Source organism: Ranitomeya variabilis, chromosome 3 (assembly GCF_051348905.1).
Source record: "Ranitomeya variabilis isolate aRanVar5 chromosome 3, aRanVar5.hap1, whole genome shotgun sequence".
Taxonomy (NCBI): domain Eukaryota; kingdom Metazoa; phylum Chordata; class Amphibia; order Anura; family Dendrobatidae; genus Ranitomeya; species Ranitomeya variabilis.
This window is the reverse complement of record NC_135234.1, coordinates 785,824,957-785,840,546: the sequence shown is the minus strand read 5'-3', so window position 1 is coordinate 785,840,546 and position 15,590 is coordinate 785,824,957. Positions and strand designations below refer to the sequence as shown.

Genomic DNA, 15,590 nt, shown 5'->3' with positions numbered 1-15,590 from the left:
GTTAAAGGTGCAGTTAGAAGAAAGGAGAAGACCCACTCCTCCACCATGTTTGTTGCAGAGGCGAGGGATGTGGGTGAAGTGGAGGCTGCAGTAACACAGAGCAGCAGGGGAGGCGGTGTCAGCCATGTTAGCCATGTTTCTGTGAGGCCAAGGAAGGCAAGTGTTGTGAATTAGACTTTTTTGGCTCCCTCTTGTGGTCATTAGTGATATGACTCTGGGATTGTCTTTCCTCAGTTTGGCACCCACCTGGGTCGTTAGTCCAGGGGTGTTGCTATATAAACTTCCTGGTTTCTCAGTCCAGTGCCTGGCATCGTTGTAATCAGTTCCTTTCTGTTTGCTCCTGTCTGCTGGTCTTGGATCTTGCAAAATTAAGCTAAGTCCTGCTTCCTTGTTTTTTGGTTATTTGCTTTGCTCTTATTTTTTGTCCAGCTTGTACTAAATGTGATTCCTGATTTTGCTGGAAGCTCTAGGGGGCTGGTGTTCTCCCCCCGAGCCGTTAGACGGTTCGGGGGTTCTTAAATATCCAGCGTGGAAATTTTGATAGGGTTTTTGCTGACCATATAAGTAATCTTACTATATTCTGCTATTAGTCAGAGGGCCTCTCTTTGCTAAATATCTAGTTCATTCTTACGTTTGTCTTTTCTCCTTACCTCACCGTTATTATTTGTTGGGGGCTTGTATCCAACTTTTGGGGTCTTTTCTCTGGAGGCAAGAAAGGTCTATCTTTTCCCTTCTAGGGTTAGTTAGTTCTCCGGCTGGCGCGAGACGTCTAGAGCCAACGTAGGCACGTTCCCCGGCTGCTGCTATTTGTGGTGCTAGGATTAGATATATGGTCAGCCCAGTTACCACTGCCCTATGAGCTGTTTTTTTGTGTTTGCAGACTTGGTATGTACTTTTGAGACCCTCTGCCATTGGGGTCATAACAGGCAAGCTTGTGACAGAGAGAAAGGTCATGAATCACATGAAGCTTATTGCAGATTGAGCGGGCATTCCAGAGTGCTCCAGAGAGAGGGAGCAGGTGGGTGGGCGTCAGGGTCACGGGTTTTATGTTGAACAGATTGCGGTAGTTCATATTAGATAGGGAGTGATAGGAGGGGGTAGTAGTGGGAGGTATGAGCTGTGGGGGTCCAGGGTTGGGAGATATGTTGGCAGCAGTGAGGAGAAGCAGAGAAAAGGAGAGCAGGTAGGAGAAGGAGAGTGGCCAGCTTGTTTTGTTTTATTAGGAGAGATCTGAGGTGGAGGAGCAGCTCAGCAGAGGAAGACAGGTGGGTAGGTAAGAGGGAAGGGGAGATGATTATTTGGTTAGAGGGTGCTGGGGTTTGTGGATAGCGAAGGAGAGAGAGGATTAGTGGAGCAAACACTGTAAGGGCATAGGTAAACATGGTGAAGGAGTAAGGTTAATAGAAAAGCTAGATCCAAGTAATAGGAATTCTTTATCTCAGAATAATGCGACAGAGCAGGACTAAGACTGTTTAGTCAAAACGCATTGGTCTTGCACCCCTGGGATCTCTAAGGTCGCCAACATGTCCTTTTTTTAAACTAAGTACCAAATAAATGTGAAGTGTTATCTTTTTCTCTTTGGAGAATGTCTTCTTATTTCTGCCTCAAGAAATGCCCAGGACCAGGGAGGCTCCGATCGTGGATTTCATTCCTTAGCAAGTGCCTGAGATACGGGGAGCTGACTATTTCCCCCTTTCATATATCATCTGAATGAATCATAACTATTTAACACTCCACCATTATTATATTGTAACCAAGAAAAAAAAGGAGTTTATCCAGCGAGCGTTGAAGGAACAGTGACAGACGTTTATGCAAAGAACTTCTCAATATTTAATGAATCCACAAATGTTACATGTATAGACAAACTTTTTTAAAATTATATAGTGGCCCACAGCCTAATGTTTCGCCGGCGACTTCACACGTGGACACTTTGTAATACCATGAAGATTTGTCAGATTAAGGAGTTATGGTTTCATCCCGTCAGTAGTGAGCGGTCTGGGGTTATACGTTATCCAGCAGGTTTTGTCCATTAACGCCACCTGTAGATCAGCACCGAAGAGGTCACTGCTCCACGTGGAGATCGGTTCTGGTGGACATGACAAGTTCTGCTCTGCTTCTCGTCATACATTGAGGTCACTGCTCCAAGCGAAGGTTGGGTCTAATAGACATGACAAGTCCTGCTCTGCTTCTCATCATTAGTGTTGAGCGATACCTTCCGATATTCAAAAGTATCGGTATCGGATTGGATCGGCCGATATCCAAAAAATATCGGATATCGCCGATACCGATACCCGATACCAATACAAGTCAATGGGACACAAATATCGGAAGGTATCCTGGATGGTTCCCAGGGTCTGAAGGAGAGGAAACTCTCCTTCAGGCCCTGGGATCCATATTCATGTAAAAAATAAAGAATAAAAATAAAAAATATGGATATACTCACCCCTCCGACGGACCCTGGACCTTAGCAGTGCAACCGGCAGCCTCCGTTCCTAAGAATGCAGTGAGTGAAGGACCTTCGATGATGTCGCGGTCATGTGAGCGGTCACATGAGCGGTCACGCGACCAATCACAAAACCGCGACATCATCGCAGGTCCTGTACACTCACTGCATTCTTAGGAACGGAGGCTGCCGGTTGCACCGCTAAGGTCCAGGGTCCGTCGGAGGGGTGAGTATATCCATATTTTTATTCTTTATTTTTTACATGAATATGGATCCCAGGGCCTGAAGGAGAGTCTCCTCTCCTCCAGACCCTGGGAACCATACACTGGGAACTTCCGATATTTTTGTGATATCGGAAATCGGAATCGGAACTCGGTATCGGAATGCTCAATACTACTCATCATACATTGAGGTCACTGCTCCATGTGGTGATCGGTTCTGGTGGACATGACAAGTTCTGCGCTGCTTCTCATCGTACGCTGATCCACATGAAGCTCGGTTCTGGTGGACATGACAAGTCTTGTTCTGTTTCATGTCATACATTGAGATCACTGCTCCACTTGGAGGTCGGTTCTGCTGGACATGACAAGTCCTGCTCTGCTTCTCATCATACATTGAGGTCACTGCTCCACATGGAGGTCTGTTCTGCTGGACATGACAAGTCTTGTTCTGCTTCATGTCATACATTGAGGTCACTGCTCCACGTGGAAGTCGGTTCTGGTGACATGACAAGTCCTGCTCTGCTTCTTGTCGTACATTGAGCTCCTTCCTATCAGAGCAGCTTTGGTTCGGCTGTGGCCTCTTGTGTCCAGCTCATGGCCGAAGCTGCAGCTCAGTAGTGCGCGCCATGATGCTCCGCCGTCCTCTGGAGGATTTCCTTCTCATTGGCGTAGAGGGGAATCTTATGGTCCAAGAGCTGCCAGCGAAGCGACACCTCGGAATCGGATTCTTTCAAGTGCTACAATGATACAAAACGCGAACAAATTATCAAAAATAGAAGGGCTGAGGCTGATAACAGAATGAAACAAGCGACACAAACATTTCTCTGCCATTCCATGTGCAGCTTTCCACACAATGTTGTTTTACTAGCAAAACCATGGGCACGTAGAGGACCATCCCCCAAAAATAGATGCCAAAGGGGACTGTTAAGCAAGTAAAGAATTAACGATGATATGCAAAAAAAGATGGCGCTGACATTCTGAGTCACATCTGTGTTATATTATAGATTTCATGAGGCTTATGTGGCTTTGTGGACATTCACCTGCTACATCCAGCTTCGCTAACAGAGATTATTACTTCAGCTACGAATAGCCGGACAATAAAAGGTCTCTTACCGAAACCTGGATCCAGCAGTCAGACACCAGCGCTGCTGCTGCTCTCTCATATGGTGGACTACACTTCTCTCATACCCCAAGATCGGACAACAGAACAGGTGGAGGTGTTGGTCTGCTCCTATCAACCAAATGTACCTTCCAAGTTATCCCCAAAGTACCCTCACGTGTCTTCCCCTTCTTTTGAGTTCCATCCTGTCAAGACTCTACATCCCCTTCTCCATGCGAGTGACGGTGGTGTATCGTCCTCCCGGCCCCTCCCATCAGTTCCTGGATCACTTTGCTACCTGGCTTCCACACTTTCTCTCCTGTGACACCCCCACCCTCATCATGGGTGATTTCAACTTCCCCATTGCTTTTCCCCTCTCCCCATCGGCTTCTGACCTTTTATCTCTAACCTCCTCTTTTGGCCTCTCGCAGCATACTAACTCTCCAACGCATGAAGACGGAAACTCCCTTGACTTGGTCTTCTCCCGGATTTGCTCAGTAGATGATTTCACAAACTCACCTCTCCCGCTCTCTGACCACAACCATCTTTCATTCTCTATCAAGAACTGCCATCCCGCTCAGGTCACCCCCACTTTCCACACTTATAGAAACATACAGGCCATTAACACCCAGAAACTTATGAAGATCTTCCAGTCCTCATTGGCCCCAATCTCCTCCATCTCATGTCCTGATTCTGCACGGAGGCATTACAATGAAACCCTGGATGAAGCTGCACCTCCTATACATAGAGCAACTCGACACAGACGGCGACAACCGTGGCACACGCTGCAAACACGTTTCCTATAGCGGTGCTCCAGGTGCACCGAACGTCTGTGGAGAAAATCTAATCTACCAGAAGATTTCATCCATTATATGTTCATGCTTAAAACATACAACTCTGCCCTTCACCTCTCCAAACAAACCTATTTCAACACCCTCATCACCTCACTGTCCAATAACCCTAAACGTCTCTATGACACTTTCCGTCTCTACTCAACCCAAGATAGCAGGCCCCAACCACGGATCTCTGCGCTGATGATCTGGCCAATTACTTCAAAGAAAAAATTGACCATATCCGACAGGAAATTATCTCCCAATCTCCTCATATCATGCACTGCCCTCCCCAACTGCATCTAGCTCACTCTCTGACTTTGAACCAGTCACAGAAGAAGAAGTAGTCAGGCTCCTTGCATCTTCTCGCCCGACCACTTGCACCAGTGACCCCATTCCGTCACATCTCCTCCAGTCCCTTTCCCCTGCTGTCACCTCTCACCTAACAAAAATATTCAACCTCTCTTTCTTCCGGTATCTTTCCCTCCTCATTTAAGCATGCCATCATACATCCATTACTTAAAAAACCATCCCTCGATCAAAACTGTGCCGCTAATTATAGACCTGTCTCTAATCTTCCCTTCATCTCTAAACTCCTCGAACGCCTGGTCCACTCCCATCTTACCCGCTATCTCTCAGATAACTCTCTTCTCGACCCTCTTCAATCCGGTTTCCGCTCTTTACATTCTAATGATCTACTAACAGCTAAATCTAATGGTCACTACTCCATGCTAATTCTCTTGGATCTCTCCGCAGCATTCGACACTGTGGATCATCAGCTCCTCCTCACTATGCTCCACTCCATCGGCCTCAAGGACACCGTTCTCTCCTGGTTCTCCTCCTATCTCTTTGACCGCTCCTTCACTGTATGTTTTGCTGGTTCCTCCTCCTCTCATCTTCTCCTTACTATTGGGGTTGTCAAGGATCAGTCCTAGGCCCCCTCCTCTTCTCTTTGTTTGTCCAATAGGGGCAGTGTACAATCAGTAGATTTGGTTTCCAGTACCATCTCTATGCTGATTGATGACACCCAATTATACACCTCTTCTCCTGATATCACGCATGCCTTTTTAGAAAACACCAGTGATTGTCTTACCGCTGTCTCTAACATCATGTCCTCCCGCTATCTGAAACTGAACCTGTCAAAAACTGAACTCCTTGTGTTTCCTCCCTATACTAATGTAACTATGCCCGACATTGCCATCTCCGTGTGTGGTTCCACCATTACTCCCAAGCAACATGCCCGCTGCCTTGGGGTCATCCTTGATTCCGAGCTTTCATTCACCCCCCCCCACATCCAATCTCTGGCTCGCTCTTCTTATCTGCATCTCAAAAACATTTCTAGAATTCGCCCTTTTCTTACTTTCGACTCTGCAAAAACTCTTACTGTTTCTCTTATTCATTCTCGTCTGGACTATTGTAACTCTCTACTATTCGGCCTCCCTTTTACCAAACTCTCCCCTCTCCAATCTGTCCTGAATGCTGCCGTCAGGTTCATATTCCTCACCAATTGTTATTCCGATGCCTCTTCCTTGTGCCAGTCATTACACTGGTTACCCATCCACTCCAGAATCTAGTACAAACTTATTACCCTCATCCACAAAGCACTCCATGGCTCAGCACCACCCTACAGGTTTCAGTGGCGTTCATTGATCTTTCTGCGGCATATGACACTGTGTGGAGGGAAGGACTTCAACATAAGTTTCTGAAGGTGATTCCATGTAAGAAAATTATGTACCTCTTGAATAATATGATTGCAAATCGAACCTTTCAACTTACAACTGGTTAAATCAACCATGATAAGAAAACCTTAAACAATGGTTTGGGCCAGGGATCAGTGCTGGCACCTCTTCTGTTTGCTTTGTATCTAGCTGACGTTCCTGACACAATATCACGGAAATTTGGATACGCCGATGACTGGGCACTTGCTACAGTGAGCAAAACAATGGAGGAAGCAGAGGAGGTTCTAACAGACGATCTTAGTATAATGGGAAAGTATTTTCGACAATGGAGGCTAAAGCCCAATCCATCAAAAATGGAAGTATGTTGCTTTCATTTACACAACGCAAGTGCTAAGACTGAACTCAAACAACATTTTGAAGGTCAACTTGTCAAACACAACTTCAATCCCAAGTATTTAGGCATAATCCTTGATAGAAGCCTAATCTTCAAATCTCAATTGGGTAAGACAGCACAGAAACTGAAAGCACGCAATAATATTATTCAGAAACTCTGCGGATCCTCCTGAGGTTCCTCCACACCTGTCTTGAGAACGTCTACCCTTGCCGTGGTGTACTCTGCCGCAGAATATTGTGCTCCAGTAACTGAATAGTTGTCATGTGAATGCAATTGACAATCAGCTGAACAACTCTATGTGCATAATATCTGGTGCTATCAGACCTACGCCCGTCCACTGGTTACCTGTCTCGAGCCATATCGCACCTGCAAATCTGAGAAGACAAAAGCTCCTACTTAAAGAATATACCAAAGTAGTGAATAATGAAAATCTCCCAATACATCAAAACATCCAAGATGTTCAAATACAGCGATTGAAATCAAGACCTCCACCCACCGCAATTACCCTGTATGATCATGATATCAATTTAGAAGAGAAATGACGTGAACTTTGGGTCAGTGTAGTAGACGGTGAACCTCAAATATTTTCTCACTTTCAAAATCCACCACCAGGCTTCAACCTACCCAGGAAACCAGGGTCACTGAATCGTATCTGAACAAACTTTGGTGTCTGTGCAGATCTTATGCATAAGTGGGGAAATCTAACTCTCCTGCCTGTGACTGTGGAGCTGACCATCAAACAATTCAGCGCATTGTCGAGGAATATCCCCTCAGACCTTACCCTGGTGACAAGAATGATTTCTACACCGGAAACGACAATGTTACTGTATACATAGAAAACCTCGATATGCGACTCTGATCTCTGCTCCTGTGTTCTTTTCAATTACTGTTTATTGTTCATTATTTATTCTTATATGATGTTAAAATGTATGTTCATACGATTAAAGTAAACCCTACATCTCCTCCCTGGTCTCAGCCTACCACCCTACCCGTGCCCTCCATGGCTCGGCACCGCCCTATATCTCCTCCCTGCTCTCAGTCTACCACCCTACCCATGCTCTCCATGGCTCAGCACCACCCAACATCTCCTCCCTGATCTCATGTCTACCACCCTACGCGTGCCCTCCATGGCTCAGCACCACCCTACATCTCCTGCCTGGTCTCAGCCTACCACCCTACCCGTGCCCTCCATGGCTCAGCACCACCCTATATCTCCTCCCTGCTCTCAGTCTACCACCCTACCCGTGCTCTCCATGGCTCAGCACCACCCTACATCTCCTCCCTGATCTCATGTCTACCACCCTACGCGTGCCCTCCATGGCTCAGCACCAACCTACATCTCCTCCCTGGTCTCAGTCTACCACCCTACCCATGCCCTCCATGGCTCAGCACCACCCTACATCTCCTCCCTGGTCTCAGTCTACCACCCTACCCGTGCCCTCCATGGCTCAGCACCACCCTACATCTTCTCCCTGGTCTCAGCCTACCACCCTACCCATGCCCTCCATGGCTCAGCACCACCCTACATCTCCTCCCTGGTCTCAGCCTACCACCCTACCCGTGCCCTCCATGGCTCGGCACCGCCCTATATCTCCTCCCTGCTCTCAGTCTACCACCCTACCCATGCTCTCCATGGCTCAGCACCACCCTACATCTCCTCCCTCGTCTCATGTCTACCACCCTACGCGTGCCCTCCATGGCTCAGCACCACCCTACATCTCCTGCCTGGTCTCAGCCTACCACCCTACCCGTGCCCTCCATGGCTCAGCACCACCCTATATCTCCTCCCTGCTCTCAGTCTACCACCCTACCCGTGCTCTCCATGCCTCAGCACCACCCTTCATCTCCTCCCTGATCTTATGTCTACCACCCTACGCGTGCCCTCCATGGCTCAGCACCAACCTACATCTCCTCCCTGGTCTCAGTCTACCACCCTACCCATGCCCTCCATGGCTCAGCACCACCCTACATCTCCTCCCTCGTCTCAGTCTACCACCCTACCCGTGCCCTCCATGGCTCAGCACCACCCTACATCTTCTCCCTGGTCTCAGCCTACCACCCTACCCATGCCCTCCATGGCTCAGCACCACCCTACATCTCCTCCCTGGTCTCAGTCTACCATCCTACCCATGCCCTCCATGGCTCAGCATCACCCTACATCTCCTCCCTGGTCTCAGTCTACCACCCTACCCGTGCTTTCCATGGCTCAGCACCACCCTACATCTCCTCCCTGGTCTCAGTCTACCACCCTACCCGTGCCCTCCATGGCTCAGCACCACCCTACATCTCCTCCCTGGTCTCAGTCTACCACCCTACCCATGCCCTCCATGGCTCAGCACCACCCTACATCTTCTCCCTGGTCTCAGCCTACCACCCTACCCATGCCCTCCATGGCTCAGCACCACCCTACATCTCCTCCCTGGTCTCAGTCTACCATCCTACCCATGCCCTCCATGGCTCAGCACCACCCTACATCTCCTCCCTGGTCTCAGTCTACCATCCTACCCATGCCCTCCATGGCTCAGCATCACCCTACATCTCCTCCCTGGTCTCAGTCTACCACCCTACCCGTGCCCTCCATGGCTCAGCACCACCCTACATCTCCTCCCTGGTCTCAGTCTACCACCCTACCCGTGCTTTCCATGGCTCAGCACCACCCTACATCTCCTCTTTGGTCTCAGCCTACCACCCTACCCGTGCCCTCCATGGCTCAGCACCACCCTACATCTCCTCCCTGGTCTGTCTACCAACCTACCCATGCTCTCCATGGCTCAGCACCACCCAACATCTCCTCCCTGGTCTCAGTCTGCTACCCTACTCGTGCCCTCCATGGTTCAACACCACCCTACATCCCCTCTCTGGTCTCAGTCTACCAACCTACCCATGCTCTCCATGGCTCAGCACCACCCAACATCTCCTCTCTGGTCTCAGCCTACCACCCTACCCGTGCCCTCCATGGCATAGCACCACCCTACATCTCCTCTCTGGTCTCAGCCTACCACCCTACCCGTGCCCTCCATGGCATAGCACCACCCTACATCTCCTCCCTGGTCTCAGTCTACCACCCTACCCGTGCTTTTCATGGCTCAGCACCACCCTACATCTCCTCTCTGGTCTCAGCCTACCACCCTACCCTTGCCCTCCATGGCTCAGCACCACCCTACATCTCCTCCCTGGTCTCAGTCTACCACCCTACCCGTGCTTTTCATGGCTCAGCACCACCCTACATCTCCTCTCTGGTCTCAGCCTACCACCCTACCCTTGCCCTCCATGGCTCAGCACCACCCTACATAGTTACATAGTTACATAGTTACATAGTTAGTAAGGCCGAAAAAAGACATTTGTCCATCCAGTTCAGCCTATATTCCATCATAATAAATCCCCAGATCTACGTCCTTCTACAGAACCTAATAATTGTATGATACAATATTGCTCTGCTCCAGGAAGACATCCAGGCCTCTCTTGAACCCCTCAACTGAGTTCGCCATCACCACCTCCTCAGGCAAGCAATTCCAGATTCTCACTGCCCTAACAGTAAAGAATCCTCTTCTATTTTGGTGGAAAAACCTTCTCTCCTCCAGACGCAAAGAATGTCCCCTTGTGCCCGTCACCTTCCTTGGTATAAACAGATCCTCAGCGAGATATTTGTATTGTCCCCTTATATACTTATACATGGTTATTAGATCGCCCCTCAGTCGTCTTTTTTCTAGACTAAATAATCCTAATTTCGCTAATCTATCTGGGTATTGTAGTTCTCCCATCCCCTTTATTAATTTTGTTGCCCTCCTTTGTACTCTCTCTAGTTCCATTATATCCTTCTTGAGCACCTGTGCCCAAAACTGGACACAGTACTCCATGTGCGGTCTAACTAGGGATTTGTACAGAGGCAGTATAATGCTCTCATCATGTGTATCCAGACCTCTTTTAATGCACCCCATGATCCTGTTTGCCTTGGCAGCTGCTGCCTGACACTGGCTGCTCCAGGTAAGTTTATCATTAACTAGGATCCCCAAGTCCTTCTCCCTGTCAGATTTACCCAGTGGTTTCCCATTCAGTGTGTAATGGTGATATTGATTCCTTCTTCCCATGTGTATAACCTTACATTTATCATTGTTAAACCTCATCTGCCACCTTTCAGCCCAAGTTTCCAACTTATCCAGATCCATCTGTAGCAGAATACTATCTTCTCTTGTATTAACTGCTTTACATAGTTTTGTATCATCTGCAAATATCAATATTTTACTGTGTAAACCTTCTACCAGATCATTAATGAATATGTTGCAGAGAACAGGTCCCAATACCGACCCCTGCGGTCCCCACTGGTCACAGCGACCCAGTTAGAGACTATACCATTTATAACCACCCTCTGCTTTCTATCACTAAGCCAGTTACTAACCCATTTACACACATTTTCCCCCAGACCAAGCATTATCATTTTGTGTACCAACCTCTTGTGTGGCACGGTATCAAATGCTTTGGAAAAATCGAGATATACCACGTCCAATGACTCACCGTGGTCCAGCCTATAGCTTACCTCTTCATAAAAACTGATTAGATTGGTTTGACATCTCCTCCCTGGTCTCAGTCTACCATCCTACCCATGCCCTCCATGGCTCAGCATCACCCTACATCTCCTCCCTGGTCATGGCTCAGCACCACCCTACATCTCCTCCCTGGTCTCAGTCTACCACCCTACCCGTGCCCTCCATGGCTCAGCACCACCCTACATCTCCTCCCTGGTCTCAGTCTACCACCCTACCCATGCCCTCCATGGCTCAGCACCACCCTACATCTTCTCCCTGGTCTCAGCCTACCACCCTACCCATGCCCTCCATGGCTCAGCACCACCCTACATCTCCTCCCTGGTCTCAGTCTACCATCCTACCCATGCCCTCCATGGCTCAGCACCACCCTACATCTCCTCCCTGGTCTCAGTCTACCATCCTACCCATGCCCTCCATGGCTCAGCATCACCCTACATCTCCTCCCTGGTCTCAGTCTACCACCCTACCCGTGCCCTCCATGGCTCAGCACCACCCTACATCTCCTCCCTGGTCTCAGTCTACCACCCTACCCGTGCTTTCCATGGCTCAGCACCACCCTACATCTCCTCTTTGGTCTCAGCCTACCACCCTACCCGTGCCCTCCATGGCTCAGCACCACCCTACATCTCCTCCCTGGTCTGTCTACCAACCTACCCATGCTCTCCATGGCTCAGCACCACCCAACATCTCCTCCCTGGTCTCAGTCTGCTACCCTACTCGTGCCCTCCATGGTTCAACACCACCCTACATCCCCTCTCTGGTCTCAGTCTACCAACCTACCCATGCTCTCCATGGCTCAGCACCACCCAACATCTCCTCTCTGGTCTCAGCCTACCACCCTACCCGTGCCCTCCATGGCATAGCACCACCCTACATCTCCTCTCTGGTCTCAGCCTACCACCCTACCCGTGCCCTCCATGGCATAGCACCACCCTACATCTCCTCCCTGGTCTCAGTCTACCACCCTACCCGTGCTTTTCATGGCTCAGCACCACCCTACATCTCCTCTCTGGTCTCAGCCTACCACCCTACCCTTGCCCTCCATGGCTCAGCACCACCCTACATCTCCTCCCTGGTCTGTCTACCAACCTACCCATGCTCTCCATGGCTCAGCACCATCCAACATCTCCTCCCTGGTCTCAGTCTGCCACCCTACTCGTGCCCTCCATGGCTCAACACCACCCTACATCTCCTCTCTGGTCTCAGTCTACCACCCTACCCGTGCCTTCCATGGCTCAGCACCACCCTACATCTCCTCCCTGGTCTCAGTCTACCACCCTACCCGTGCTTTCCATGGCTCAGCACCACCCTACATCTCCTCTTTGGTCTCAGCCTACCACCCTACCCGTGCCCTCCATGGCTCAGCACCACCCTACATCTCCTCCCTGGTCTGTCTACCAACCTACCCATGCTCTCCATGGCTCAGCACCACCCAACATCTCCTCCCTGGTCTCAGTCTGCTACCCTACTCGTGCCCTCCATGGTTCAACACCACCCTACATCCCCTCTCTGGTCTCAGTCTACCAACCTACCCATGCTCTCCATGGCTCAGCACCACCCAACATCTCCTCTCTGGTCTCAGCCTACCACCCTACCCGTGCCCTCCATGGCATAGCACCACCCTACATCTCCTCTCTGGTCTCAGCCTACCACCCTACCCGTGCCCTCCATGGCATAGCACCACCCTACATCTCCTCCCTGGTCTCAGTCTACCACCCTACCCGTGCTTTTCATGGCTCAGCACCACCCTACATCTCCTCTCTGGTCTCAGCCTACCACCCTACCCTTGCCCTCCATGGCTCAGCACCACCCTACATCTCCTCCCTGGTCTGTCTACCAACCTACCCATGCTCTCCATGGCTCAGCACCATCCAACATCTCCTCCCTGGTCTCAGTCTGCCACCCTACTCGTGCCCTCCATGGCTCAACACCACCCTACATCTCCTCTCTGGTCTCAGTCTACCACCCTACCCGTGCCTTCCATGGCTCAGCACCACCCTACATCTCTTCCCTGGTCTCAGTCTACCACCCTACCCGTGCTCTCCATGGCTCAGCACCACCCTACATCTCCTCCCTGGTCTCAGTCTGCCACCCTACTTTTGCCCTCCATGGCTCAACACCACCCTACATCTCCTCTCTGGTCTCAGCCTACCACCCTACCCGTGCCCTCCATGGCATAGCACCACCCTACATCTCCTCCCTGGTCTCAGTCTACCACCCTACCCGTGCTTTCCATGGCTCAGCACCACCCTACATCTCTTTGGTCTCAGCCTACCACCCTACCCGTGCCCTCCATGGCTCAGCACCACCCTACATCTCCTCCCTGGTCTGTCTACCAACCTACCCATGCTCTCCATGGCTCAGCACCACCCAACATCTCCTCCCTGGTCTCAGTCTACCACCCTACCCGTGCCCTCCATGGCTCAGCACCACCCTTCATCTCCTCCCTGGTCTCAGTCTACCACCCTACCCGTGCTTTCCATGGCTCAGCACCACCCTACATCTCCTCTTTGGTCTCAGCCTACCACCCTACCCGTGCCCTCCATGGCTCAGCACCACCCTACATCTCCTCCCTGGTCTGTCTACCAACCTACCCATGCTCTCCATGGCTCAGCACCACCCTACATCTCCTCTCTGGTCTCAGTCTACCACCGTACCCGTGCCCTCCATAGCTCAGCACCACCTTACATCTCCTCCCTGGTCTGTCTACCAACCTACCCATGCTCTCCATGGCTCAGCACCACCCAACATCTCCTCTCTGGTCTCAGCCTACCACCCTACCCGTGCCCTCCATGGCATAGCACCACCCTACATCTCCTCTCTGGTCTCAGCCTACCACCCTACCCGTGCCCTCCATGGCATAGCACCACCCTACATCTCCTCCCTGGTCTCAGTCTACCACCCTACCCGTGCTTTTCATGGCTCAGCACCACCCTACATCTCCTCTCTGGTCTCAGCCTACCACCCTACCCTTGCCCTCCATGGCTCAGCACCACCCTACATCTCCTCCCTGGTCTGTCTACCAACCTACCCATGCTCTCCATGGCTCAGCACCACCCAACATCTCCTCCCTGGTCTCAGTCTGCCACCCTACTCGTGCCCTCCATGGCTCAACACCACCCTACATCTCCTCTCTGGTCTCAGTCTACCACCCTACCCGTGCCCTCCATGGCTCAGCACCACCCTACATCTCTTCCCTGGTCTCAGTCTACCACCCTACCCGTGCTCTCCATGGCTCAGCACCACCCTACATCTCCTCCCTGGTCTCAGTCTGCCACCCTACTTGTGCCCTCCATGGCTCAACACCACCCTACATCTCCTCTCTGGTCTCAGCCTACCACCCTACCCGTGCTTTCCATGGCTCAGCACCACCCTACATCTCTTTGGTCTCAGCCTACCACCCTACCCGTGCCCTCCATGGCTCAGCACCACCCTACATCTCCTCCCTGGTCTGTCTACCAACCTACCCATGCTCTCCATGGCTCAGCACCACCCAACATCTCCTCCCTGGTCTCAGTCTACCACTCTACCCGTGCCCTCCATGGCTCAGCACCACCCTACATCTCCTCCCTGGTCTCAGTCTACCACCCTACCCGTGCTCTCCATGGCTCAGCACCACCCTACATCTCCTCCCTGGTCTCTGTCTACCAACCTACCCATGCTCTCCATGGCTCAGCACCACCCAACATCTCCTCCCTGGTCTCAGTCTGCCACCCTACTCGCGCCCTCCATGGCTCAACACCACCCTACATCTCCTCTCTGGTCTCAGCCTACCACCCTACCCGTGCCCTCCATGGCATAGCACCACCCTACATCTCCTCCCTGGTCTCAGTCTGCCACCCGACCCGTGCTCTCCATGGCTCAGCACCACCCTACATCTCCTCCCTGTTCTCAGCCTACCACCCTACCCGTGCTCTCCATGGCTCAGCACCACCCTACATCTCCTCCCTGGTCTCAGTCTGCCACCCGACCCGTGCCCTCCATGGCTCAGCACCACCCTACATCTCCTCCCTGGCCTTAGTCTACCACCCTACCTGTGCCCTCCATGGCTCAGCACCACCCTACATCTCCTCCCTGGTCTCAGCCTACCACCCTACCCGTGCCCTCCATGGCTCAGCACCACCCTACATCTCCTCCCTGCTCTCAGCCTACCACCCTACCCGTGCCCTCCATGACTCAGCACCACCCTACATCTCCTCCCTGGTCTCAGTCTACCACCCTACCTGTGCCCTCCATGGCTCAGAACCACCCTACATCTCCTCCCTGGTCTCAGCCTACCACCCTACCTGTGCTCTTCATGGCTCAGCACCACCCTACATCTCCTCCCTGGTCTCAGCCTACCACCCTACCCGTGCTCTCCATGGCTCAGCACCACCCTAC

The 15,590-nt window shown here is 51.3% G+C and overlaps 1 protein-coding gene across 1 annotated transcript in view; it reads right to left on the bottom strand.

Annotated features, from left to right (window-relative positions):
- Nucleotides 1–2,734: 2,734 nt before the first annotated feature.
- LOC143817524 (transient receptor potential cation channel subfamily M member 2-like) overlaps nt 2,735–15,590 on the bottom strand; it is an 868,795-nt gene continuing 855,939 nt past the window's right edge. Inside the window, exon 34 of the mRNA XM_077299005.1 lies at nt 2,735–3,401. Within this exon, the coding sequence (XP_077155120.1) occupies nt 3,276–3,401 (126 nt within the window). The 3' untranslated portion in view covers nt 2,735–3,275. The remainder of the gene's footprint in view (nt 3,402–15,590) is intronic.